This window comes from Syngnathus scovelli, chromosome 2 (assembly GCF_024217435.2).
Source record: "Syngnathus scovelli strain Florida chromosome 2, RoL_Ssco_1.2, whole genome shotgun sequence".
NCBI lineage: Eukaryota > Metazoa > Chordata > Actinopteri > Syngnathiformes > Syngnathidae > Syngnathus > Syngnathus scovelli.
In genome coordinates, this window is record NC_090848.1 from 21,721,071 (window position 1) to 21,746,291 (window position 25,221).

Genomic DNA, 25,221 nt, shown 5'->3' on the forward strand with positions numbered 1-25,221 from the left:
CCACCGTAATTTCCAAATAGGTGTGTGATAAATTTAAAAAATTTAAGAAATGAATGTATTCAAGTTATGCAGGCTTGGAGATTGGCATTGAAGAACTTTAAGCGTGTCTAATGTATCATCATATACATAACTCTGTATATTGTCATCAGTCCTCTTTAGTCAAGTTTGGATCCAACAATTTCAACGTCAAAGTCTGCTTTATTTTCAATTTCTTCACATGCCAAGACACACAAAGAGATCGAAATTACGTTCCCACTATCCCACGGTGACAAGACATAGTACACAATATACAAACAAGTAAACAACACAAAAAATAAAAACAAGAAGGCACAAACAATGAATAAATAAGAGTGATGAATAAATAATAAATAAACAAATAACATAATAGGAGCAAAAATGGAGCAAGTGTGCATACAGCAGACAGTCAGAATATAGCGCAAAAGTATAGGATGCTACGCAGAAGGGAGGGAGAGAGTTCAGGATCCTAACAGCCTGGAGTATGAAGCTGTTGGAGAGTCTGGTGGTGCGGGAGCGCAGGCTCCTGTATCTCTTCCCAGAGGGCAGAAGAGCAAACAAAGAGTGAGCGGGGTGACTCACATCACTCACAATCGTGGCCGCCTTGCGGGTGAGATGGGAGGTGTAAATGTCCTTCAGGGAGGGGAGTGAAGCACCGATAATCTGACCAGCCGTGTTCACTATGCGCTGCAGGGCCTTCATATTGTATTCAGTGCTGCTAAGTGATGCTTGAATAAGTTTGGTGTGGAAGAAGATGGTTTATTCATTTATTGTTTTGAGTAGCAAGCAGTACCTGTGTTTCTGTGGCCACATGCATTTATGTTGTGCCAACACCTGTCTTCCTGTTGTTTGTGTGAGGAAGAGGTTAGCGTTGTCCTTAGCGGCAGCATGGATGACAGGCGTCACCCCATCTGTTGTTGATGTGTGTGATCTTTAATCCTCACCTCTTCTTAACCAGCAGTCACACACTAGGAGCAACTACGTATTTTAGCAAGGTCAAGGCTGCCTTCAACTACCTCAGGAGTCAACATTCCTCCTGATGGTGTATTGCTGCTTTTTAACATACCGTATTTGCCGGTGTACAGGTCGACTCGGTGTATAAGTCGACCCCCTAAAATTCGACGGAAATGTACGATTTTATGATATATCCTTTGTATAAGTCGAGCTCAATTGTTGCATTATATTAAACTTCAAAATTCAATATGCGAAATTTGACGAAATGTGTTCAAATTCCGGGAGGCCGTGCGCATGCAGCTGTTTATAAGCACCGCGGAGGAGATCGCGGCCGGCGAGCTCGCGCACGCCGCCCGGCACCAACGGGAGGCCGGAAATAGCTCCAAGCCGAGCGGATCGGCACTTTATAAGCACCGCGGAGGAGATCGCGGCGCCTCATTCGACTTCCAGCGGCCGGCGAGCTCACGCACCCGCCCGGCACATCCGGGAGGCCGTGCGCACGCGCCAAGTGGCCGAAAATAGCCCCCGCCGAGCGGATCGGCTGTTTATAAGCACCGCGGAGGAGATCGCGGCGCCTCATTCGACTTCCAGCGGCCGGCGAGCTCGCGCACCCGCCCGGCACATCCGGGAGGCTGTGCACACGCGCCAAGTGGGCGAAAATAGCCCCTGCCGAGCGGATCGGCTGTTTATAAGCACCGCGGAGGAGATCGCGGCGCCTCATTCGACTTCCAGCGGGCCGCGCACTCGCGCACGCCGCCCGGTTCAAATTTTCTAAGTGCAACGCACAATGAGATGCATGAGAAACGGCCTTGGTTACCATCACATTTGAAGCGATGAATACGAAGTTAAATTTTATGACTCGGTGTATAAGTCGAGGTCGATTTTTTTCGGTCGATTTTGGATCGAAAAAGGTCGACCAATACACCGGCAAATACGGTAACATGAAATTGACTTGAAATGCTGCTTCAAAAAACAAACCAAACCCAACTTTGTGGGAATTCACATGGGATGTTTGTGGTGAGACTTTTGAGAAATCTTTTTGGTGTTCAACTGATATAAATTAAGACTCCTTCAAAGCTGTAATAGGACAGTGACTGCATTTCAACGTTGTTCTCATTCACAGTATTTTTTGAAAATGCTTCGTCACTACAAAAACATTTATTATTTGTGACTATATTTGTTCTGGGAAATGGGCGTATTGAGTTTGTTTCTCACTAGGAAATTATTTTTGTCTGTCATCCTGTCACATTGAAAGCCAAATTGAGCCTGCTGATTCTTTTTTTTTTTTTTTTATTCTTTTTTTTTTTTAGAAAATGCAAGCAAAAATGCTTGAACCAACAGAAACAATTCTTTGATTTCTTTTCTTATTCGTGGAGCTGGTGACACATGCAGTTGCTTCACCTCTTATTTCTAAATTTGAAATGGAATCAAAGCTCTCATAAAAGGACAAAATCATAATTGCAAGGATTAATCAAGCACTAAATGAATATCAGATCAATAATTATTTGTGAAAATCAATTAATCGTTTCAACCTTGTTTAATGTAAAATTGTCCACATCTTTGGAATTTCAACTTCTCAACATTAAATATTCTCAGATTTCTATGCTTTTCTGGGAAAACAGATGATTTTTTTTCCCCAACAATTCTCAACGTTTTTGTGTATTTTCAGACAACAATTATTTACATTTGTTTAGATTCTGCACCATCAAGTTTGAAATAATGTGCTTCACACACAAATAATGCAAACTCCACACAGAAAGGCCGAAGCCAAGTGAATCCTACACCTCTTCTGTGCAGGCGGACATCACTGTGGAATTTGTGTGGGAGTTTGTGCTTGAATATAGTGTGGCTTTTACTTGTCCGTGCCAGTCTCAGCATTTTTAACTTTTTATGTGGATGATTGCAATACTTCCCATTTCCATCCTTTCTGTTTGAAGGGTGGGTGGGTTTTATTCAAATCACTGTGTCAGACTCAAAAGATAGCGTGACGTACTGCACGCTTTGAGACTAATACATCTCGTGGATTGTCGCCTGACGTATCTCAGATAAGCTTCCAATATAGTTCAACTTTGGTTTTCCCATAACTGCAACCGCTTTCCTCTTGACATCGTTCCAAATAAATCAAGTCATCAGTCAGTGTGTGAGTGCGGGAGTTCTTTGTGGTCTATAAATATCAGCCAGAAATGCTGTACGATTACAACTTGTTTATGCCGGTTATGCTTCTAATTTCAGGACCATGTGGGAGCCTGTTTCACAAAAATAGATAATGTATTTTGTGCAGAACATTATGCCAAAGGGCTTTGTTGTTTGGATTGTTTTTGTCTTGATGAAGAGCTTGTGCGAGTGTGCTGAGATTGTTGTGATTAGTAAAACGCAGCAGTAGTCAAGCACCTCCCTTTTCCTTTTTCCAGAAGTCAGCCATTACTTGCCTTGAATAATACAACCCACCAAGACAAAGTCACTGAAATTCAAATGAATGAATGTTCCTCCCTTAGTGACTGTCAGCTGTGTAGTCAGACAACACATCAAGCTTAAGAAGCAGTGGTGTGGAGCCATATGGATTTGGAAAATCGGTGCTAAACTATGCATTTCTTTCTTTTAGTTGCCCCTGATCTACTGCTGGAACCTCCTCTGGTACCATCCCTGCCAGCACTGTCATCAGTGCGGGCCAGTGGGAAGGCCCGGAGGCGCAGCAGTAGTGAGAGTGCTGCTAGGCGTCAGCCATTGAGCGCAGCCCCGAAGCCGCTGGGCGCTGGTAGAGGCAGCATGGAGGTGGGCATGCGGGTCGTCCGTGGCACGGACTGGAAATGGGGAAACCAGGACGATGGCGAGGGCCACGTCGGGACCGTGGTGGAGATTGGGCGGCAAGGCAGTACCACCACCCCAGACAAGACGGTGGTCGTTCAGTGGGACAGCGGCACAAGGACCAACTACCGCACTGGTTACCAGTCTGCCTACGACTTGCTGCTCTACGACAATGCTCAAATTGGTAAGTGCTGTCGACTATCTTCCATTACATAGCGACTTGATCGTTGTCTTACACATTGCATTGTTAGTGTGCATGGGACAACAAAAGGTTGTCCTTTCTAAATGAGCCCCCACTTCATTACTATAATTTTACTCAATTCCTCTCTGACAAACATTGCCCTTGAATTAACGAACTGCTAGAGGAGGAATAGCAGAGCAGTGTGACTTGTCTGTCTGTGCATCGATCGCCTTATTCTGTCTAATTTACTCTTCCATCTCGCACAGGGGTGCGTCACTCAAACATCATCTGCGACAGCTGCAAGAAGCATGGCATCATGGGAATGCGATGGAAGTGCAAAGTGTGCTTTGACTATGACCTGTGCACACATTGCTACATGAACAACAAACATGACCTGAGCCACTCGTTTGAGCGTTATGAGACAGCGCATTCTCAGCCGTAAGTGTTGTGTTAACCCCCTCTTCCCCTTCTCCAGGATCATTCATCACCTTTCATTTCATTGTGCTGTTCGACAAGCCTCCCCTGATTAACTCAGGGGGGGTTAAATTTGGAACTTGGATTACGTACAATTGCGGTGTCCTTTTTTGTACGAATGAATGTTCTATTCACTTCTGCCGGTAAAGCTATTTATCACTGTTTATTAGTCAGCAGGATTACACAAAAACCTCCCTACAAAATTGTCAGGATTAAAAAAAAAAAAAAAAAAAAAACCCAGACGTGGTAAATAAAAAAACTGCTGCAGTGAATAAAATTCATTAAGAATTAAACCAATTTACCGACAGCTTCTGGTGGAGTAAAGGCAAAGTTAGCTGTTTTTCAACCAAATGGGGAATGTTAGTTCATTTCTGTATTTGTATTTCATTCCGTGCAGTCAATGCCCGGTGTTGACACTCAGGCAGTTGTTTACCTCCAACACAATGACAACTGATTATATACATTCCAGTCACACAACTTGTGGTCTTCCACACAAGGTCGTTTGCATTGCAATTATTTTTAAACATATATTTCTCAGATGTAAACAGTGTTGTGATAAAAATTGATTATTGCATTAAGATGGGACATTTATCAGGAATTGGTCCAACGTCACCATTATCACAAGACTGTGTGGCTGTTTCTGTGCAGTGTATCAGATTTAACTCAAGGCCGCTTCCTGTACATAAACGCTTGGTGATCTGATTCCAAGTGTTCTGTGTATCCAAATTTACTGGCCCAAGTTCCCCCTGTAGAATGCACTCTTCTGCATCAGTTCACCGTAACACTTCAAACTGCTGCGGGCACTGTCTGAATGTCAGCTGGATGGCCTGTGCTCAATTTAATGAGGTGACATGTTTGCCCTAGATTTTTCCTATAGTTAGTATATAATAGTTTATGACATAGTCCAGCTCCAGGTCCACATTTGCCTTTTTTTTTGTACCTGTCAGCTTGTTGTGCCAATAATAAATAGCAAAACTTAAGACTTCAGCTTGATATGATTCATGAGGTCTCCTGTTGTTTCATTTTACTTTCTGGTATTTATACTTTTCAATATCAGATTTTCCCCAACATTTGATTATCTGATACAATCATCTGTATTGCGAGTGGTAAGGACCAAAAATTGAAGTCACAGTTGTCTGTCCTCTGAGCATAACAGACATCTGTTTTAGTCAGATTCTGTTCAAACTTGTTCCTAGTACTTTAGAGTACTTGAAGTTTTATCAGTGATTGAATATCAGCCAGAACATGGCCTGTTTGACATCTGGTCAAGTAAATTTAAGCACTCTACAGTTAGGCTTTCTCTTACACAACCTTGTATGAACAAAGTGTTGACGTATTTTGTCTCTTGGGTGGAATACTACATCCCTGACAGAAGTCTTGTTCTTGCCTGTTATCTAATAGTTTGACGTTGATTGCGTTGGGATGGAACGGCGATATTGATTTGTCTCTGAGGTCAAAATGTGTGTGTGTGTGTGTGTGTGTGGTGGTGGTGGTGGTGGGGGGGGGGGGGTTTCCTCAACAGTGCCCTTTGTATATGAGCAGTGTTTTTTTAACCAAGTCAATACAGGCCTGTGCTTAGGACCGTGTATTGAAGAAATGATATTTTCTCACAAATTTTGCCCCCGCTCCTCAAACCTACCATGGCATTCATCCATCCATTCATTTTATGAATCGCTTATGCTGACCTAATAATTTCAAATTTTCAACATATGCTTTTCTTAAATACTACTGCTGTTAATTTAGGAACTAAATCTGTAGCATTTGTTAGTGATTTTGTCTGAGATGCAACACTTTGATTGATTTTGTGTTGTAAGTCTGCCAGGGATCACATGAAAGTCATTTTCTTCCCCCATCAGATGATTGGAAGAGAGCGAGAATGTTTTGCACAGTCTGATGTGCAAGTTTTTTTGTTCCCACACATCAGAAAAGATTGAATTTTGCCTGCAGCATTTCCTAATGGCTCAGTCATGGGACCCAGTGTTTTCTTCTTTGAATGACTCGTTTAGCTTGGTTTCCGTAGCGCTCCTATTTGTACCTCCTTTTTACTATACTGCTATGGTTCAAGTTGACCCATTTAGAGTTTTTTTCATGTATTTTTTAATGGAATGTTTAGTACATGGTGTACCACGAATCAATTTAGTCCATTTAGGTATATCCAAAAAAAGACCTCACACACTTGGTCAATAAGAAAGCTTCTTACTTAATGAGTTTTAGGTTGGTTTCACGTGAACAGCAACAAGGTTCCTGAATCAGTTTGACTCGTTGATTCCAAAGTGTCCGAAAAAGAAAATCATATAATTAATACTAGTACACAGAAACATAGTCGCTATTTCTTCCCTTAGTCAACAACACAAAGTACAGTATAAATGATTCATAAAGTGTCCTGTGTGGAAAGTGGTGCATTGCGTGATCCTGTTGTTGGATATATGAATGGGTCAAACATCCATCCATCCATCCATCCATTTTTTGAACCGCTTAGTCCCCACGAGGGTCGCGGGTGTGCTGGAGCCTATCCCAGCCGTCAACGGGCAGTAGGCGGGGGACACCCAGAACCGGTTGCCAGCCAATCGCAGGGCACACAGAGACAACCATTTGCACTCGCACTCACACCTAGGGACAATTTGGAGTGCTCAATCGGCCTACCAAGCATGTTTTTGGGATGTGGGAGGAAACCGGAGTGCCCGGAGAAAACCCACGCGGGCCCGGGGAGAACGTGCAAACTCCACACAGTGAGGGCCGGAGGTGGAATCGAACCCGCACCCTCGTGCGGACGTGCTACCCAGTGCTCCACCGAGCCGCCATTCAAACATTCAACATTATTTGAACCGCTTATCTTCATGAGGGTCGCTGGCATGCTGGAGCCTATCCCAGCTGACATTGGGCAGTAGGCGGGGGACACCATGAACAGGTTGCCATTTCAATATTTTATTATGATATATTTTGGACACAATTAGATTCATCACTTCCTTCACTACTGGAAACAGGAATGTAATTCAGTCCAACTGCAGGCCAGCAAATGTGGTCGCCTTCAGGCAAAACACTGCCTGCTGCATTTGTCTCTATGGCGTTGCCGTAATCAACAAAAACTGAGAAGTTGTCAAGTGCTGCTTTAAATGATAAATGAGTTGTACTCGTTTGGAGCTTTTTTACCGTCGGTACTCAAAGCGCTTCACTGCTTCCTCATTCGCCTACTGATGGCCACCATCAGGAGTTCAGTGTCTTGCTCAAGGACACTTTAACGTGGTCACAATGGCTGGGGATCGAACTCCCTACCACGAGGTTGGGGGACGACCACTTTACACCAAGCCATGCATTGACGTGCTGATAACAGTTAGATTCCCAGGCCAGGATTTGCTATGAATTATTAGATTTTGTTTCTGATATGTGAATATCTCTGACGTGTATGCTAAAAGGCTGTTGAGTAGATTATTTTTTATTATATATCTTTTTGTGTTTTTTTTTGTTTTGTTTGCATGCTCCTGCGTTGGTACACATTTTATTTATTTATTTTATTGTGGTTAGTTTACCTCGTGTCTGCGTGCGGCGATGGTTCTCAAAACAGCATATGCATGTGCCATATGTTTACGAGACGGTCGCTATGCAGTTAGTTAATCGGCTCTTCCACTCAAACAACCCGCACGCAGCATCTGGGAATTTATCAGGGCATGTCACCGCTTAATCCTGCTCTTGCATATCAAGTTGCACACCTCCACCTGGTCTCCAGTGCTCCACAGTCACGCTCAAGACGCATCCAGCGGAGAAGGTTGTCCCCAACAACTCCTTTACTCATGTTTTCTATTTCTATTTTTCTATTTCTACTGATGTAGAAACCATAAGAAAAACAAAATGCGCTTTACTGAAATAATACTGAGCCGTATCTTAGTTATCATTTTCCTTTTCCTTTTGAAGCCTTTATCTCACTGAGCTCTGAATGCTTGCAAACAAACTGTATTTTGGTTTCGTCAGGGTTCATAAAACAGCGTAAATGTGAAAACATGACCACTGTTTTACCCGTTGCAAACACTTTTTCTTGCAAGGAAGTGTTGAACATGCAAATATGCAAATGCATTGTATTGTTAACAGTGGCAAGTATCAGTCATAAGTCAACAGTCATCAACATTTGTAAATGCTCTCTCTTAAAACATGCTGCCAAAGTTATTTTTTATTTGCCAATCCTAGAGCCATGGTTACCATGGTTGCAATATATGTCGATGCATCCGTGCGCAGCATTTGCTCACAGTGAGTTAAATTTAGCACCTTTTCTTCACATTCATCATCGTGCCAGGGGAAACAAAGCATGAGGAGAAAACCAATGAGAAGTAGCCAATGTCTGGATGACTTTAAGGACACAAAAAACAAAAGAGTTGTTAAGCAGTTTTTGAAAGAGAAATTTGAAGAGAAGCACCTGCACCAACCCTGCTAATAGTTGCCATCCATTTTTCTACTGGGAGCAAATCAGGGTTCAGTGTCTTGCTCAAGGGCACCTTCGAGTTGGGAGACAATCACATTAAGCATTACTAAAAGCTTTAAGATGTTTCCAATGTAAAATAGTGACGCTTCGGTTCAATATGGGACAAGGGCTCGTCATTTGATGTCAAGCTTTGTGTCATCGTGTCTATTTTTGCCAGATTTTTCTCAACTTTTGGGTATGTTGTGGTTTTAGGTTGTGTTTGTTAGACATTTAGACAGAGTCCACTGAAGAATAATCTCTTACTATGAAAATATATGGATACAATCAAATGAATGAAGTTTGGAAGTTTTCACTCCCCCGTACAAAAGTTATTTTCATTTTGTGATTCTCATTGAGCCACTATATTAGTTTTTTGATATAATATTGGAGGACTGACACTTGTCAATCACTTTTTGCACTTTTGGTTTTGTAACCATTGAGTTGTCTTGATGCTTGTATGACCCTTGGTTGACTTGTTGACAAGGACAGTAGTTATACCTCTACTGCTGTGATCCCGTCTGCTCAGAAAGGTGACATTTGGGCTTGCTGGATTAGAAATCTTGATCCCTTAATAGAGCTGTGGTCTTTCTCGGAATGGCTGTATGCACAATGCTGAAGGCTGTGTGGCATAAAATGAACAGATGACATCTTTTTTTTTATTCTCTTAGTTGTGTTATCAGGTCACTGACAATGTAAGCATTATAATAGCAAAGCATACTCAGCCAGTGTGATATTATTTAGCCCCTCTGGCTAAATTCGGTAAAATCATACAGTAGATTATTGGAAAACAACCTGATTTATTCATGTAACCATGAGTAAACAATGTAGATGAATTAGATTACTTATTAGTTTTTTGAATGTGGTCTGGTGGGCACGTACTAGCTTCAATCTTATGCTGTTTTCTCCATTGAAGATGACTGGCCTAGTAAGGAGGATTTGCAATCTATAAAGAAAACCTTACCACGTTGAATGAATCAGTCAAGCTGAACACAGGTAAACACAGGTATAAGAATAGTGGTTTTGCTAGTAGAACAAATCTAACAGCCACTAGATACTTTAACACTGTGGAAAAGCGTTACATTTGTGGTTGTTGGGGTGACCTAAGCCAGAGTGAAGGAGCTCAACTGGATTCAACAAAAACATTGGACGTTGTGAGACCTGGTGTGAACTTGGGTCCACCTAAGCGTTGAAGGCGGTGCCAACGCTTTGCCCTGAGCTTGCTTGCTCTCTTAAAGCTCTGCTTTCAAGGATTAACCTCGAAGCATCTGTCTTCAAAAGCACACTATTCCCGGCACAACTTTGTCCAAGCTCGCAGGTCTGTCTAGAGAGGGAATTAAATAGGCAAACTTGAGCTTCAGGTTTGAATGCAATGCAAGATAAAACCTTCTGAGCAGCCAAGCTTCTATGACATTTATTGACAACACTCACTGGACTTTCTTTGGATCTACATTGGATTTTAAATGATATGAACTATTCCGAGACGTAATCCGGCTGAAATGAACGTTGGCGTCTGATCTCTTCAAGAAAGTATGGGAATAGGCAGTTCCTTTGCACCAAAGTCTGATCAAATCTTTACTATAAGGTATGTTTGCTTGTGACTGGATGTCTTAAGTATCTGCATGTAGGTTTGGAGTAGAAGGGGTTTGGAGTAGAAGGGGCAGCTAGAGTTGCCTGTTAGAGCTTGCTTGTTTGTTTGTTTTGTTTGTTTGTTTGTTTGTTTGTTTATTTGTTTATTTAGAAATTCAGACCCCTTGAAACGCTTGTAGCGAAATGGTCCTTTTTGTCAGTTTAGTATCATTATTATCTCGCTCTAACCTCCACAGTATTTTGACACACTAATATCCCTATAATAAATCAATTGTTGGACGTTGGGATCTCCGATATGTCTTGGATAAACTAAAACATTTCTCTGTGTGGGAAAAATAAAGGAATATCTCATCTGATCGTATATTTCAGATATCATTTCTCAACTAGACTGAGTATGCAAAGTACCAAGATGATTGAGTTGCATTTCTACTTCTGCTCTTTAAAATATCGTCTTTTTTGCTCTGATAAGCATCCTCTCCCTTAATACAACAAACTAAAGTTTATTGTAGAGGACATGTTTACGTTGTTTCTAAGCGAGACAATGTGCTTTGAATTCGACAGAAGCGTTACAAGAGTTTGCTTAGCTGTTTCTCCGTGTTCTTGTCACAGAGTAAGCTTGGCACCGAGGCAGAACCTCCCACGGTTCATTCTCAAAGGAATCTTCCAGGGTGTTAAAGTGGTTCGTGGACCTGACTGGGACTGGGGAAACCAAGACGGTGAGTGGGTTGGGACGGCGGTTCTGTTTTCCCCCCTAAACTTGAATTCCTGATTGGACTCCACTGCCACTATGTGTTACCTGTTGAACCGTGCCTTTTCATAGTGTTTCTTCAGCCACAACCCATAGAAGTGAACCCTCACATCTCTGCATGTGCTAAGTTGCCATTTTGCCAGTCACTCATCTCTGTTTGTTGCGCAGATGTGCATTTCTTTGTTTCTATTCTTCTCTCCGACCTTCTACCATCCTAAACCTCTTCACTTGTGTTCACATTGTGGATATTAAAAATGTTGCCGTCTAGAGAAATGCCCTGTCTTTCAGATGCAAGAAGATGTCCGGAAAGATGAAACGTAGACAATGTATTTAGTCCTGGTCCTATTGTCTTTGAACAAAGCTTTACGCCCATTTTTGGGCCTGTGCGAATGAGTCAAAATGTCCTTTTGGTGGCTAAACACCTGAGAGTTATGTGAGGTCATTCATCTGGTCTGGATACTACTATATGTGGATTTGTGCATACAGGACGCTGTGGACATGTGCAATAACCTCCAGCCTAGCATGTAGCCTTTCTTCAGGTCACTGGTTTATCTGCTATGTTTGGGCACAGAGGAAGCATCATGAGACTGCTGTAGAGCTCGCACAAATTATCCCACTAGTAGTGAATATTATCTTTGTGCCTCAGTCATGAACAAGAATGGTGTATCGCCACTGCCATGCTGCACTCCGAAACGTGCATCACCGCCTTGTATTTCCACCAGCAGATTACGTCTACTTTAATCTGTTGTTGACATTTCTTTCTTTTCCAAACCCCCCACGTAACAGCGTGACTTTTCCGTCTTAAATAACCTCTATCTCCTGTTTACCAACACTCTGATTATCTCGTGCCTATTTGTGTTTGCGTGTGTGTAGGCGGGGAGGGTAAGGTTGGGAAGGTAGTGGACATTCGTGGCTGGGATACTGAGTCTGGTCGCAGCGTGGCTAGTGTGACCTGGACTAATGGCACTACCAATGTCTACCGAATGGGCCATAAGGGCAAAGTGGACCTCAAATACGTGTCTGATGGCCAAGGAGGCTTCTACTACAAAGACCATTTGCCAGTCCTTGGTAAGACAGATTACTCTATTAATTGCACATTCCCCAAATATCATGAGCTCATCCTTCAAACGGATGCTAGGTTTGCAAAAAAAAATAAAAAATCATCCTGCATAATATTTGATCATTCTGCTATTTTAGAAGCAGATGCCTTTGCCTCACTTTATTCTTAATGTTTGTCCACCCAGGAGAGCATGCAGAGCTGCAGCGCCAGGAGAGTGCTGATGGCCACTCTTTCCAGCAGGGTGACAAGGTCAAATGTCTCTTGGAGGTTGATATTCTGCGACAGATGCAGGAGGGCCATGGGGGATGGAATCCCAAAATGGCAGAGGTATTTTAGTACTCTCCTCTGTGAATAATGATACATGCGGTTTTATTTTCCTTTGATCTGATATGTTATCATTAACACCCCAGGAGGGATGGGCATGATACATTTATGTTTAAATTCTTTGAGTTAAGAATTTTGTTTTCTCACACACACATAATTTACAGTATAGTGTAGTGTGGCTATGTCTTAAAGAAAAGGAGGCAAAAGTTAGTGTAAAAAATCAAAAGAAGAGAGAATTTCTTTAATACATGAAGCATATGGAGTAAGGTTAACCTGACTGGCAAAGTGTTTTCTGACTGTCGAGGTTGGAATAAAAATTCAGAAGATCATTTGCCAAGTTCCACTATATGAGACTATGGAGTAAATGGAGTCCAGGCAGAACTATTCTGCTCAATATGTCATTGGCTTTAAAACACAAGTCAAATATATGAAGAGGTTCCTCTATAAAAATGATGGTACACACTATTTTGCTGGTGGCTCAAATGGACTTTGGTGTTTGTTGTAGTGAAAGAAAGCAAGAGTGTAAGCCCTTGAGGTCCTTGCTACCAAAGGGAACATTAAGGTCAAAGCCATGCAGAGGGAGACCCAGGGCCAAACGGCCTCTTTGTGTTTGCAGTATATTTTCCGGATCGGGACAGTTCATAGAATCACTGACCGGGGAGATGTCAGAGTCCAATACAGCAACAACATCCGCTGGACTTTTCATCCGGGGGCCCTCACCAAGGTACTTGATTACAGTTTCATCTTTGCTGAACCTTCATCCTCGAATCCAAACAGTTTTACATTAAAAAGAACAATGCTTTTCCTAGGTGAACACGTTTGGGGTTGGTGAACTTGTACGAGTATTGGAGGACATTGATAGTGTCAAGAGACTGCAGTCCGGCCACGGGGAATGGACAGACAGCATGTCTCCCGTACGCTACTGCTCATGCTACACCAGCATTCATTATCACTCTAGTCAAATGACCTGGAATGTCTTGATTTTCTCTAAAAGACTGTGAGAACACAGGGGCAAAACGTGACATCAGTGAATAATAAATTAAGCTCATCAGCATTATTTAATATGTTTCCGCCAGGTGCTCGGCCAGGTTGGTAAGGTGCTGAAAGTATATGCAGACGGTGACCTCCGTGTGGCGTTTTCCAGTCAGACGTGGACGTTCAACCCGGCATGTCTCTCGGCCCAGCCCGTGGAGGTGGATGCCAACCTCATGACGACCGAGAACCCCAACGAATCTGGAAGTAAGGCCTCTGCCAGGACCAAGGGGCTTACCTCCAACAATCCAGTCTGTCTTCTCCTTCCTTCCTGTCTGTCTGTTCATCCTTCCTTGTTCTCCTCTCAACTGCAGTCTGGTGACTCTACATGCATGTATTCACAGGCATTCATTCTGTCTCATTTTAATTTGTGTACTTGGTATTTATTTCTTGAAATGACTTTTCTCCGTTGCATGGTGTTGACTGACTATTCAACATTCCGTCCCGGTTGGGATGTATTTTGCGCATGCATTGGAAGGAAGGATTGTATCTGTGTGCGTGTCACTTTGCATGGCCGGGGCATTTTGACTCATTCTTGAAGTTTGTGACTGATCTCAGCTTGACATTTCTGAAGCCTCCTGTTACGTTGCATTTATGTTTCAGGCTTCTGAATAGATTTTAGACACCGTTGCTCAGCATATTGTCAAAGTGGACTTGCAAAAAAAAAAAAAAAAAATCTTTCTGTTCTCTTTGTCATCCCATCCCTTCTCTGTCTACCTCCACCACTTCTCAGGTACAGTCATTTCTGTGTTGGAGAAACTGCTATCCCAGTCCACAGAGCAGGACAATCCCAGCCGGCTCGTCATTGAGGCAGCACAAGGCAGTGCCAATAAAGTCAGAGAGTTGTTGCAAAAGTATCCTGATAAGGTGAGTGTAGCACTTTTACTTTTGCATCATGTCAAAGGTTGTACTATGGTGGATGACCCATTTACCTGCAGGCTAATCTTTATTTTTTTTTGAGGTCACACTGTTTATGCTTAAAAGCAAGAAATCCTGAATTTGAATAAAAATGTACATTTATTGCCAATGGAGAAATGAATGATAATTACCAAGCAAAATACGTATTGAGAGAGATTAATCTTACATCAAGTAATTAAGAAAATACTTAACACCTATACCTCTCCATTATGTACTAATCCAACAGAAAATTTGCCAGTTGTTCAGTATGAAACACATTGGGTCCTTGAGATACGAGTTTAATTCGTTCCATGACCCCACCCATTATCTTTCTCCTTTGAATTGTTAAGAAATGTCAATAATCTGTTCTAGCTTCTGCCTTAAATTCAACAAAAAAAGTTGTAATGTACTTTAAAATAAGGAAAGTAGCATTATATTATGTTGTGCATCATGATTAATCCATGAATCCATTGTGGCGTCTTCTGGTGTCCTTGACTTTGCCATTTGGGATCAATAAAATACAGTTGAGTTTCACAATTACTGTAGATCAGTCATTATTCAGAGAATAATGAAAATGTGCCTTATATTTTCTCTCTGCTGGTGTTGATGCACTCTTTCTGTAGTTTGAAGTGCTTTGTTACAGCACTTAGATGCTGTGCATTAACCCATCTATGGCGTTTAGCATTCGTTGTTACCACTAAGGTATCGGACTTTCCAAAGCAAAGCTATGTGGTTGTTTTAAATACGCAATGAGGAATTTGCTTTATTGTTTTATGTTTAGTTTGACTTAAATTGGGAGAGGTGCGAAGAATTGTTCTTTATCAGCCAAACTACTGCTTGTTTATAAAGTGCCACCATAGTAGTTTCTTGAACAAAAAAGCTAAAGCCACTTGTTTAGATCTATCTGAAGGACCAAGAACAATGCAGGGCTGCGAGAGAGACGTGTGAACGTTTTCTATCAAAGTGGAACTGGCATTAATACCACCCACACAGAGTAATGCCTTGACCCACGTCACCCTTATGATTCACATGGAAGGAGGGAGGGCAGACCATGAATCACATGCGACATCAATAAAACTCTAGGTGATAATGAGCCTACTAGATGTGTGCAGCAAAATGCTGAAAAGTGATAAATGCAAGTCATTCTTGTGGGGGATAATAAGCCTTTATTTCAAGATGATTATCTTGCTCCTAAGTATCTTACTAATTGTATGACTTACTATGAAAATGAAAGATATGAAATTAACCAAATTGTGACAAGGCTTTGGCCCGACGCCAACGATCTATATTTATAATCTGCTGGTGACGATTATGCTACACTACACGTATTAGGATTACATACCACGTGTATGAGCAACGTGGTTGCCATTCACGCTCAGATTATTCTCCGACAGAATTAGTTTGTCCCTGCTTGTGGTCAGTCCACCACCAATGAATCGTCAACTACGGTTATGCTCCTGGCAGGTGGACATCAAGAACCAGGGGAAGACAGCGCTGCAGGTCGCCGCACACCAAGGCCACATGGAGGTGGTGAAGGCCCTGCTCCAGGCCAACAGTGCCGTTGAAGTCAAGGATGAAGATGGAGACACAGCGTTACACTACACGGCCTTTGGGTGAGGAAGCAGCTGCTCTATAATGATATAAAAACAGGAATAATTGTCAAGTGATTGACAAGTGATAATCCACACAGATGAGATTTTTATCTGCCTAATGGGCCAGCTGTATCTTCCCCTCTGACCAGAACATGCTCAGATGGGCTGTAGCTCAAAGTCTCATCGGGGATTAACACAATAGTTAAACAGCTTTGTCAAGTTGGTGGCTGTCAAGATAATAAACGGACAGTTTTAGTTGTAGCCGTCGTGTTTAACAATTACACTTAGTGTACGTCTTTTGATTTATCCAGTAACCAGGCAGAGATTGCACGGCTACTGTTGAGCAAAGGAGCAAATGTTAACCTCCTGAACAACTCCATGTGTACGGCGCTCCACATTGCTGTCAACAAGGGCTTCACAGATGTCGTGCGCGTACTCACTGAACATTCCGCCGATGTTAATCTCCAGGTGAGAGGGCTTCCTGCAATGCCACACGGTATTGTTCTTGTATATGTGCTATTCATTTCACTGAGGCTTTGCCATGGCCCTTTTAAAGCACTCGCACAATTTCACCAACATTTACGCCGTTTGACTGTGATACTGAGCTTCAACCCATCCATCCATCCATCCATCCATTTTCTGAACCGCTTAGTTCCCACGGGGGTCGCGGGCGTGCTGGAGCCTATCCCAGCCGTCATTGGGCAGTAGGCGGGGGACACCCTGAACCGGTTGCCAGCCAATCGCAGGGCACACAGAGACAAACAACCATTCGCACTCGCACTCACACCTAGGGACAATTTGGAGTGATCAATCGGCCTACCAAGCATGTTTTTGGGATGTGGGAGGAAACCGGAGTGCCTGGAGAAAACCCACACGGGCTCGGGGAGAACATGCAAACTCCGCACAGGGAGGGCCGGAGGTGGAATCGAACCCGCACCCTCCAAACTGTGAGGCGGACGTGCTACCCAGTGTGCCACCGAGCCGCCCTAGCTTCAACCCTATTAAAGTAATTGAGTGTCTCTTGTGACGCTGCCTCAGACCTCAGAGCATATTCTTCTGCTTGACTGGTTTGACCACTCAACTAAAAATGGAATTGTAGTCTCGTGTTTATTGTGTTTCCTGACATCTTTGCATCTATTTTTATAGACATCCCAATCACAAGTTTGCTTTTAAACAAAAATTTGAATATTATTTGTGCAGCTTTAAACGAGTCTTTTATTAATGAACTGTGGATTCATGATCGACAGGTCATTGGCAAGAGTTATATAGTAAGATTACCCATTTTCCATAGAACTCTTTTGTGGGCTAGAGCTTTAGTAAAGACGGCTTTAGAGGTTTACAACAATTTATTGTCACCATTTGAATTGCAATGGTATTATCCAGAATCATAATTGCATTGTCATAGCTATACAGTATAACATGGCCATTGCATCCCATGACATTACATATCTATCTTGTAATGATTTGTTATTTTATTGATTAAATAGTCCCGAGTGTGTTAGCATTGTATGCTTCGCGTTGTGAAAAAATGGTTGACGAGTCGGACACCTCTTGCCTACCCCCTCAGGATTCTTATGGGGACACACCTCTACACGATGCCATTGCAAAAGATTTCCGCAATATCATTGAGATCCTGGTAGTGGTGCCCAACATAGACTTCACTCAACAAAACCACAGAGGATTCAACCTCTTGCACCATGCTGCACTCAAAGGAAACAAACTGTGAGTAAAATTCATTCAGTCGTAGAGAGCTTGAGTTTTTAATGATATATCGCTCGGGTTTTTAATGTTCTATATTGCTGTGCAGGAATCGGTGGTAATTAGAATTGATGAGAGAGTTGCCCATAAAAAAAAAAAAAAAAATGCTGAATTATTAATGCTTAGGGTCGAGTCAAAGTGTGTAATATATAAACGTACACACAATTTGAACAAAAGGTAAACATACTACAGAATGTTTAGGAAACATACAACTACTTCATTCTTACACGATTTACAATTGGTGCATATTTCACTCAAGGTAAAAAAAAAAAAAAAAAAAAAATCACTTGTGTTGTAACACAAAACAGCCACATGAAATCTACAGTTTTTCCACCTGCTGGATATTATGTTTTAAATATTAAATCTTAAGACCAGCCTGATTTTTATGACTTGATATTTTTCACAGTCCACCAAGTCTACCTTACCATGATGAGGTTTGTGCCCCTGTGCTGCAGGGCTTTTATGACCTCATTTGAACTTTCCTTTTAAATTATAGCAAAACCACACAGTGGAAAATTGTCCCCGGCTCTTTTTAAAGAGCTACCATGAAGACAAAAACGAGACTGAAAAACACCAGCGTCCTTATATAGTATTTCCCAACTAAATGCCATTTGAGGTTTCTTTCTGAGACTTTGAAATACTTTGTAATTTGGTAGATAATGGCTGGGGAAACGATACCATAATGGGAGGGCGCTACTGTTCATCTTAAAACAGTGCATCCAGCCTCTTCCTGTTTACAAAGCGTCAGAATATATATTTCCCCCCCCCCCTTTTTTTTTTTTTTTTTTTTTTAAGAAGTGTGCAGATGTAAAAGTTGGCAAGCAGACAAAAATACTCCACCAAGAATACCGTTCACGTCGTATAGTCTGCATATTGTGTGCAGTGTTGCTTCATTGAGCAGTGCTCTCCAGCATTCAGTAACTGAATTCTATGACTCTATGCTCTGATTAATTGAATCCTACAACAATGAACCATTTTCTTGGACTTGTCTTAAACATGTCTTTTCATCACTTGCATATTTGTTTTTATTTTCTCCTTGATTAAATCAATGTGTGACATTTGTCTCAAAGCTTATCTATAAAAGTGGCTTTCCGGGGACAAAATGAGGCCCTTCACTAGATGAGTGTTTGGTTTATGAGAGATTTACTGTTCTTATTTTGAGGAAATGGGGGTGGGTGTAAGTTCACAAGAAGTCCTGGAAAGGTCCTGAGAAATACGAAACAGGGCAAATAACTGGCGTGTTTTGTTTTTACCACTTATGAAATCCCAGTTTACCACAATGTGAAATGGAGTGTCTTGCTGGAAACCAGAGCAGGAAAAGGCAATAAATGGACTTTGTCTTTTTTGTACCATTGTTTTCAGTAGATAAATGCAAGTTGACATAGTTAAGAAGAAAAAGCATTTTTTGGCCTTTATGGCTATTTTAAAGAGACAAACTTAATCGCTACACAACAAACGGTGTCACTTTAACTAATGCACTCAAAAATATCGAAACACTCATGCAGATTAGATAAAATATATAAATAAAGGTAAAGAAAAAACAGGATTGTGCTAATGGCTACACTTACTTGAAAATCAAATGTTTTAACCTGAAGTATGGCTGGACTATTAAAATGATCAATACTATGATACATTTAAATACATGTAGACCATGAATAAAAGACTCAGTTGACCTCTTTGCTCTATTAAGCATTGTTTCTTTTCTAATGAACCTGTTTTAAACATTTATTATTTTTATGTCACTAAATCAGTGCAAAGTCTGTTTCACCCCTCTCCCCCAAGATTATGCTATAAGGTAGTTCCATAAATATGCAACTATAGCACATATAGCACACATGAATAGTAAATTAATAAATAAAATGTAGTTGCATATTCATGAATATATAATACATATTAATGATAAATAAAGCACTGAAACATTGCAGTGAAACACAAGCATTGTGACCACAGGGTGACTGAGAGCTAATTCTTCTTGAGTACTGCTTAATGCCTAGCGGTGCTTCTGAATTAACAAATGTGCTCAAATGACCATTAATTATAGGTTGGTATTCATAATAAATGATAATAACTAATGATATTCACTTAGTGTTAATACGTAATTTCTCACAATAATTATCAACTATGATTTACCAAGGTAGCTTATAGATAAATATTTATACACGACAATTAATTTCAATGGATCTTTGCAAGGGTGTGAATTTTCAAGCAATCATTTCAACATTCATAGTAAATCACTAATATCCTACCACTAATGAGGAATTTTTAGAACAGGACCGGTTACTCGTGATGTTTGGTGACCTCTGGTCCAGGATAAACAGTATACATGGCCCTAAATTACACATTGACTCACACACAAATGTACACCAACAAAGTTGGACTGCAGACACTAGTGACCTCCAACACACATCTCCCCTCTGGCCAACACTCATTAGAATACAATAGATGCGGCATCGTATGAAAGATTTCACCTACCTCTGTGTCACGTTGTCTACTGCAAATGACTTTGTAATTTGTAAGGTATTATACTCTAGTTAAGCCAAGTTAACAGTTGCCTTCATGCAAAAAAACAACAACAAAAAAAACGTACGTAGTTAGTATACTTGTGGAAATATTGTAATGGCAATATTATCTCAGCCGGTCTTTTTAAAAGGAAAACATGGCTCTCAAATATCTTGTTGAATTTAATGGTTCTTAGAAAGGACCAATATTGTTTTTTTACAGCAAAATAATCTACTATCTACCAAGCAGTTAATTCAGTCAAATGTTGTGAAGCAACAAAAAATGTGTACAGTACTCACACAGACCAATATATGAGCTGTTCTCAGAAATGGTGGTCCGCCCCAGGCCGCGTATCGTGACCCAGTTAGAGAGTCAATATTTTTTTTCCCCTTAACATCAAACACCAGATTGGACTTTTTACGACATTGCATACATCTATATAATGCAGGGATAAATAACCTTGCAAAGGTTTGTGCTGTTGTGTGTGACTGTAATTTTCAGCACGAATAAGAGCCACTGCAACTACTTCTGGATCGTGACAATCTAACTCAACCTTATAACGGTCGGAGCATGTGGCGTTCCGGAAATTTAAAAAAAAGTTGCTCGTTGCTCTGGTGACATAGCGTTGATTTCAAAGCTTAAGCAGACAAGTCCATTGTTAGCGGGAAGTGATCCCTGGCAGTCTTAAGAGGCTGAAAACAAGCAAAAATTGTAGATAATTCCAAATAATTCATCACTGTGGAGGTGACCAGACGAATACGTTAGCTGAATGCTAACGCTTTGATTTGGCCCCCGTTCGCTGCTCGTTTTAATAGATTCTTATTAATGGTGACAAACAACAGCAGCCACACAAAGTGAACCTTCATTGGCAATCTGTCTATTCACGCGCAGACAACAGTTGTGCGCCAACGACATCAATATATATCCTATAATCCTTAGTTGTCACTCGTGGCAACGTCAGCAAACGACTTCCGAGTGGATTCGGCATTTTATCTGGTTATGTGACCAATATTTCAATTCTGACAGGCTTTTATATATGCCAGACACGTGCTGTGCTGCCTGTGGTAGTTAAGAATGCACTTTATGTAACTTAAATGGATTAGCCATGACAATGTTTTAGTGCTGCGTAGCCACTTGTGTCAAACAAACCCGATCCGTTCTGTAATTGCGCGGCTTATTGGATGCCTTGGCAGGGCCACGGAGAAGATTCTAGGGCGAGCGCGACAATTGGTGGATGTTAAGAAGGATGACGGCTTTTCCGCCCTGCATCTGGCCTCCCTCAATAACCACCGTGACGTTGCTGAGATCCTCATTAAAGAGGTGAGTGTGTTAAGGCAAACGACATTGGAGATTTAATTGTCGACGTTAGGTATACTTTAATGAGGCTCTCTATCCCCACAGGGACGCTGTGACATCAACATCCGCAACAACCGAAACCAGACGCCGCTGCAGCTGGCAGTGACGCAGGGCCACACCGATCTGATCCAGCTTCTGGTGGTCGAAGGCGCCAACGTGAACATGGAGGATGAGGATGGCGACACAGCCATGCATGTGGCTCTGCTGCGACCACAGCTGGCCAATGTGATGCTAGGCCCCGCTATGGGAAGCAGCAGCAGCACGAGCACAGAGGAGAGCGGCGAGGGCTGTTCCTCCACGTCTCTCTACTGCAGGGTAAATGATGGGGGAGTGGAGTGAAGGGGCTATGTTGTTGACAGAGACATGTCAGCAACAAAGAGTTCATTGCTTTTGGTTTCAGAAGGGTATCGCAAGAACTTAGGGGGAATTTTCACTTCAGAACGAGTTTGCGAGGTTGTGCCGTTGACTGGCTATGAGCGAGTGCATGGCAAATCCCACTTGTCATGCCGTCTGTCTCTGGTAGTTTTTCTTCCTGAGGCAAGATGGTTTCCTAAACAAAAAAACCGCAAACTCACCCTTTAAAACCTAACTTTCAATTTTGTATATTCCCAAATTGTTTGAATTGATTTTAAATTTTCCAATTTGGAAAATTTCCCAAAATTTTACAACCCCAGTTCTGTATCTGGATTTGAGTGACATCATGGGTGTGACAAAGAAATCTAAATTTGTATACCCCCCCTCTCCAAAAATAGGCCTATAAACAAAAAGCAGTGGCACAATACCGATTCACACGGGTTTTAAAAAGGTGAAAATAAAACTTGTTTAGTAAGATTACATAAAACTAACCTGGTAAGGGCCATAATGATACACCAATCACTCAAAGAACAATACTTAGAGCTGATTGAGTGATACAACAATTTTGTGCATGCCTACCAATCTTTTATTTTAACCAATCACAACACTGGCTGATAATATCGTCATGGTTGGTTTGTTCGTTCACCCGGCCTTCTTATTTTCGTATATCCCACCCACAAACACAAAGTTGATTTGTGATTGGTCTCAAACTACCAGTGGTTTGGATCAGAGAAAATCAGGGGGCGTGAGTCAAGATGGATTTTTGTGTTTTTGTGAACTCACACAAACCAGGAGAATTGCGCTTGTAGCTTGCTTCTTCTGAAAGAAAAGGAGCTTCTTTTATTATATAACGGAGCAGGCTAAGAATATCCCTTAACAGCGGTGCTGAAACCCTTGAAATTTAGATTATCTTATGTTTTGCAGTATGTTAGAAATTAAAGTGACAAGTCTCGACAAGATCACGTATTTTTTATTAAAAAGTTATCACGGGTTGCCTAGTGAAACTGATGAGCCACTTGCCTGAAAATCAAATGTGGTAATATAACTATATTTAACCCAAAATGGAGCTCTGAAGATTGCCTGTGGTTGAGCGCAGCAAGAAAAACATCACATTGTGTCTCCCTGGGGCATGTCTTGATTCTTCATGTAGAAAGGTTGGACAGAAACCGCACTCAATCAATCTCTGACCTCTAAAAGACGTCTTGTGCTCTTTTCTATCCTCTGAGGCAATATTAGTCACTCGTGAGTTCTGAACGATGGGACTTCTTGTCCATTTATTTTCAGCCGTTTTTTGCTGAAAATTTTGCTTGGGAAGAATTGGCATTTTGTCTTTTAATCTTGTGCACTCCTATAGCTAAATAATGGACGCTTCAGGAGAAAATGATGTAAGAATAAATATTGAAGGATGGTGAATCGTCCTTGGGTAGGAATGTGAGCATGTGCTTGTGCAATTAATTACCTGGCGACCAGTCAAAGCTGTACTCTGTCTCTTCCCTAGTCAGCTGACATAGATAGCAGTTACTTAATGACGCTGTAGAAAACGGACATAGCAGTTACTTAATGACGCTGTAGAAAACGGACGGACGGATGCTTTGACAGCAGGCACGTAATTAAGATAACCTTCCTGCTAGCTCCTAAACTTCATATACAGTGCTTCTCCCTGAGTTAGTGTAGATGTCATTGTAACAATGAAGGATGCCCTTTCTGGCTCACAGGACCGCAAACAGTGCAGCTCAGCTCAACATCCTGGACGCCTGCCAAAACTCCACGCACGCACGCACGCACGCACGCACGCACGCACGCACGCACACACACACACACACAAATACACGATACTGAGCTGTTTTGAATTTTCACGTTGGTCTGCGAAACCTGTAAAGTGAATTCAGAGATTTCCCAAATTATGGCATCTTCCCTTTGGACAGCATCGGTGTCAGCCATGGGTGCATGCACATTATGAAGAGAAGGTGGAAGAACTGCGTCTTTTAAAAAAACAAAACAAAAAAAACTAACCAGCTGTATGGAAAGGGGTTTTGTACTTGTGTGCTTTAGAGCACCTCATTGTCATAGCGTGGAAAAGCCTGCAACAATTTAGTGGAATATATAAGTGATTATTTTTTAAATCATTCCAATTTAGCAGGTTGTTAAACTTAAGAAGGCATTAATTTTCATTTTGCAGGGACTTAAAAAGAATCCTATTTTCAATAGGGAAAGTTCAAGATGTCGAGCAATATGCTGGATATATGTAGTTCCTTGTAGTTTTCAGAAGACTGTTTCGTGGAGCTGTCTGTCATCCACCATTTTCTCACAAGGCTGTCTTGTCTTTTCCTTACATTTTCCACACTCTCACCTTCATCACTTGTGCTCACAGCTCAATGCTTCGGGCCTTCTCGGAAATACAGAGCTCAGTGTCGGAATGGCGATTGCTTGCTTCCTGGCGCAGGAGGGGGCTGATATCAGCTATGCCAACCACAAGGGAAAGAGCCCCCTGGACCTGGTGGCAGACAGCACCATGCTGCAGCTCATCAAAAGCTTCTCAGAGAAGTACAGGTGCTTGTGAGGAAAACTACACAATCTGTTCCTCATGCGCATGCTTTAAAGCTGTCGGCATCATGAATTATGCGCCTTGTCGTCTCTCAGATTGCAGCGCCTGCAAGCTATAACTTGTGGCCAGGGCCCAAGTGCTGCTAACCTGCGCCGTGTTCATACTACGCCCAACACCATGACCAATCTGGTTCTTCCTACGCTGCCGGGTCCCAGTGAATGCCTCATCTGCTCTGAACTGGCTCTGCTGGTTCTCTTCTGCCCCTGCCAGCATAGTGTGGCCTGTGAAGGTGAGTTCATCGTGCAATCATGGGTTTCATAGATTTCTTACATACTAAGTGACTTGCTTAAACTTTGACAAATAACTGATGAGTTTGCTGATTATGTTTGTGGTCAAAAAGGATTTGCTCCCACTTAATTAAATCAGGATGACAGTCACACATGACCATCTTCCTGGGATAAAATAAAAAATGGCAGTCCAATAGATCAGTGTTTCCCAACATTAATTGAGCCAAGGCACATCTTTTACCTCAGGGCACACCATCAAATAAAAATGCCAGAAAACGTAGACAGGATATACTAAAATATTAA

The 25,221-nt window shown here is 41.8% G+C and overlaps 1 protein-coding gene across 2 annotated transcripts in view; it reads left to right on the forward strand.

The window, feature by feature from the left end:
* Positions 1-25,221, forward strand: part of mib2 (MIB E3 ubiquitin protein ligase 2) — a 36,429-nt gene that overhangs the window by 7,741 nt on the left and 3,467 nt on the right. For both annotated transcript variants that reach the window (XM_068649261.1, XM_049754592.2), the window contains exons 2-17: positions 3,572-3,958; positions 4,222-4,393; positions 11,076-11,182; positions 12,088-12,282; positions 12,459-12,601; positions 13,215-13,322; positions 13,408-13,512; positions 13,675-13,837; positions 14,364-14,497; positions 15,992-16,140; positions 16,431-16,587; positions 17,687-17,841; positions 21,570-21,696; positions 21,778-22,047; positions 24,458-24,636; positions 24,727-24,920. In XM_068649261.1, the coding sequence (XP_068505362.1) occupies positions 3,736-3,958; positions 4,222-4,393; positions 11,076-11,182; positions 12,088-12,282; positions 12,459-12,601; positions 13,215-13,322; positions 13,408-13,512; positions 13,675-13,837; positions 14,364-14,497; positions 15,992-16,140; positions 16,431-16,587; positions 17,687-17,841; positions 21,570-21,696; positions 21,778-22,047; positions 24,458-24,636; positions 24,727-24,920 (2,581 nt within the window). In that variant the 5' untranslated portion in view covers positions 3,572-3,735. The remainder of the gene's footprint in view (positions 1-3,571; positions 3,959-4,221; positions 4,394-11,075; positions 11,183-12,087; positions 12,283-12,458; positions 12,602-13,214; positions 13,323-13,407; positions 13,513-13,674; positions 13,838-14,363; positions 14,498-15,991; positions 16,141-16,430; positions 16,588-17,686; positions 17,842-21,569; positions 21,697-21,777; positions 22,048-24,457; positions 24,637-24,726; positions 24,921-25,221) is intronic.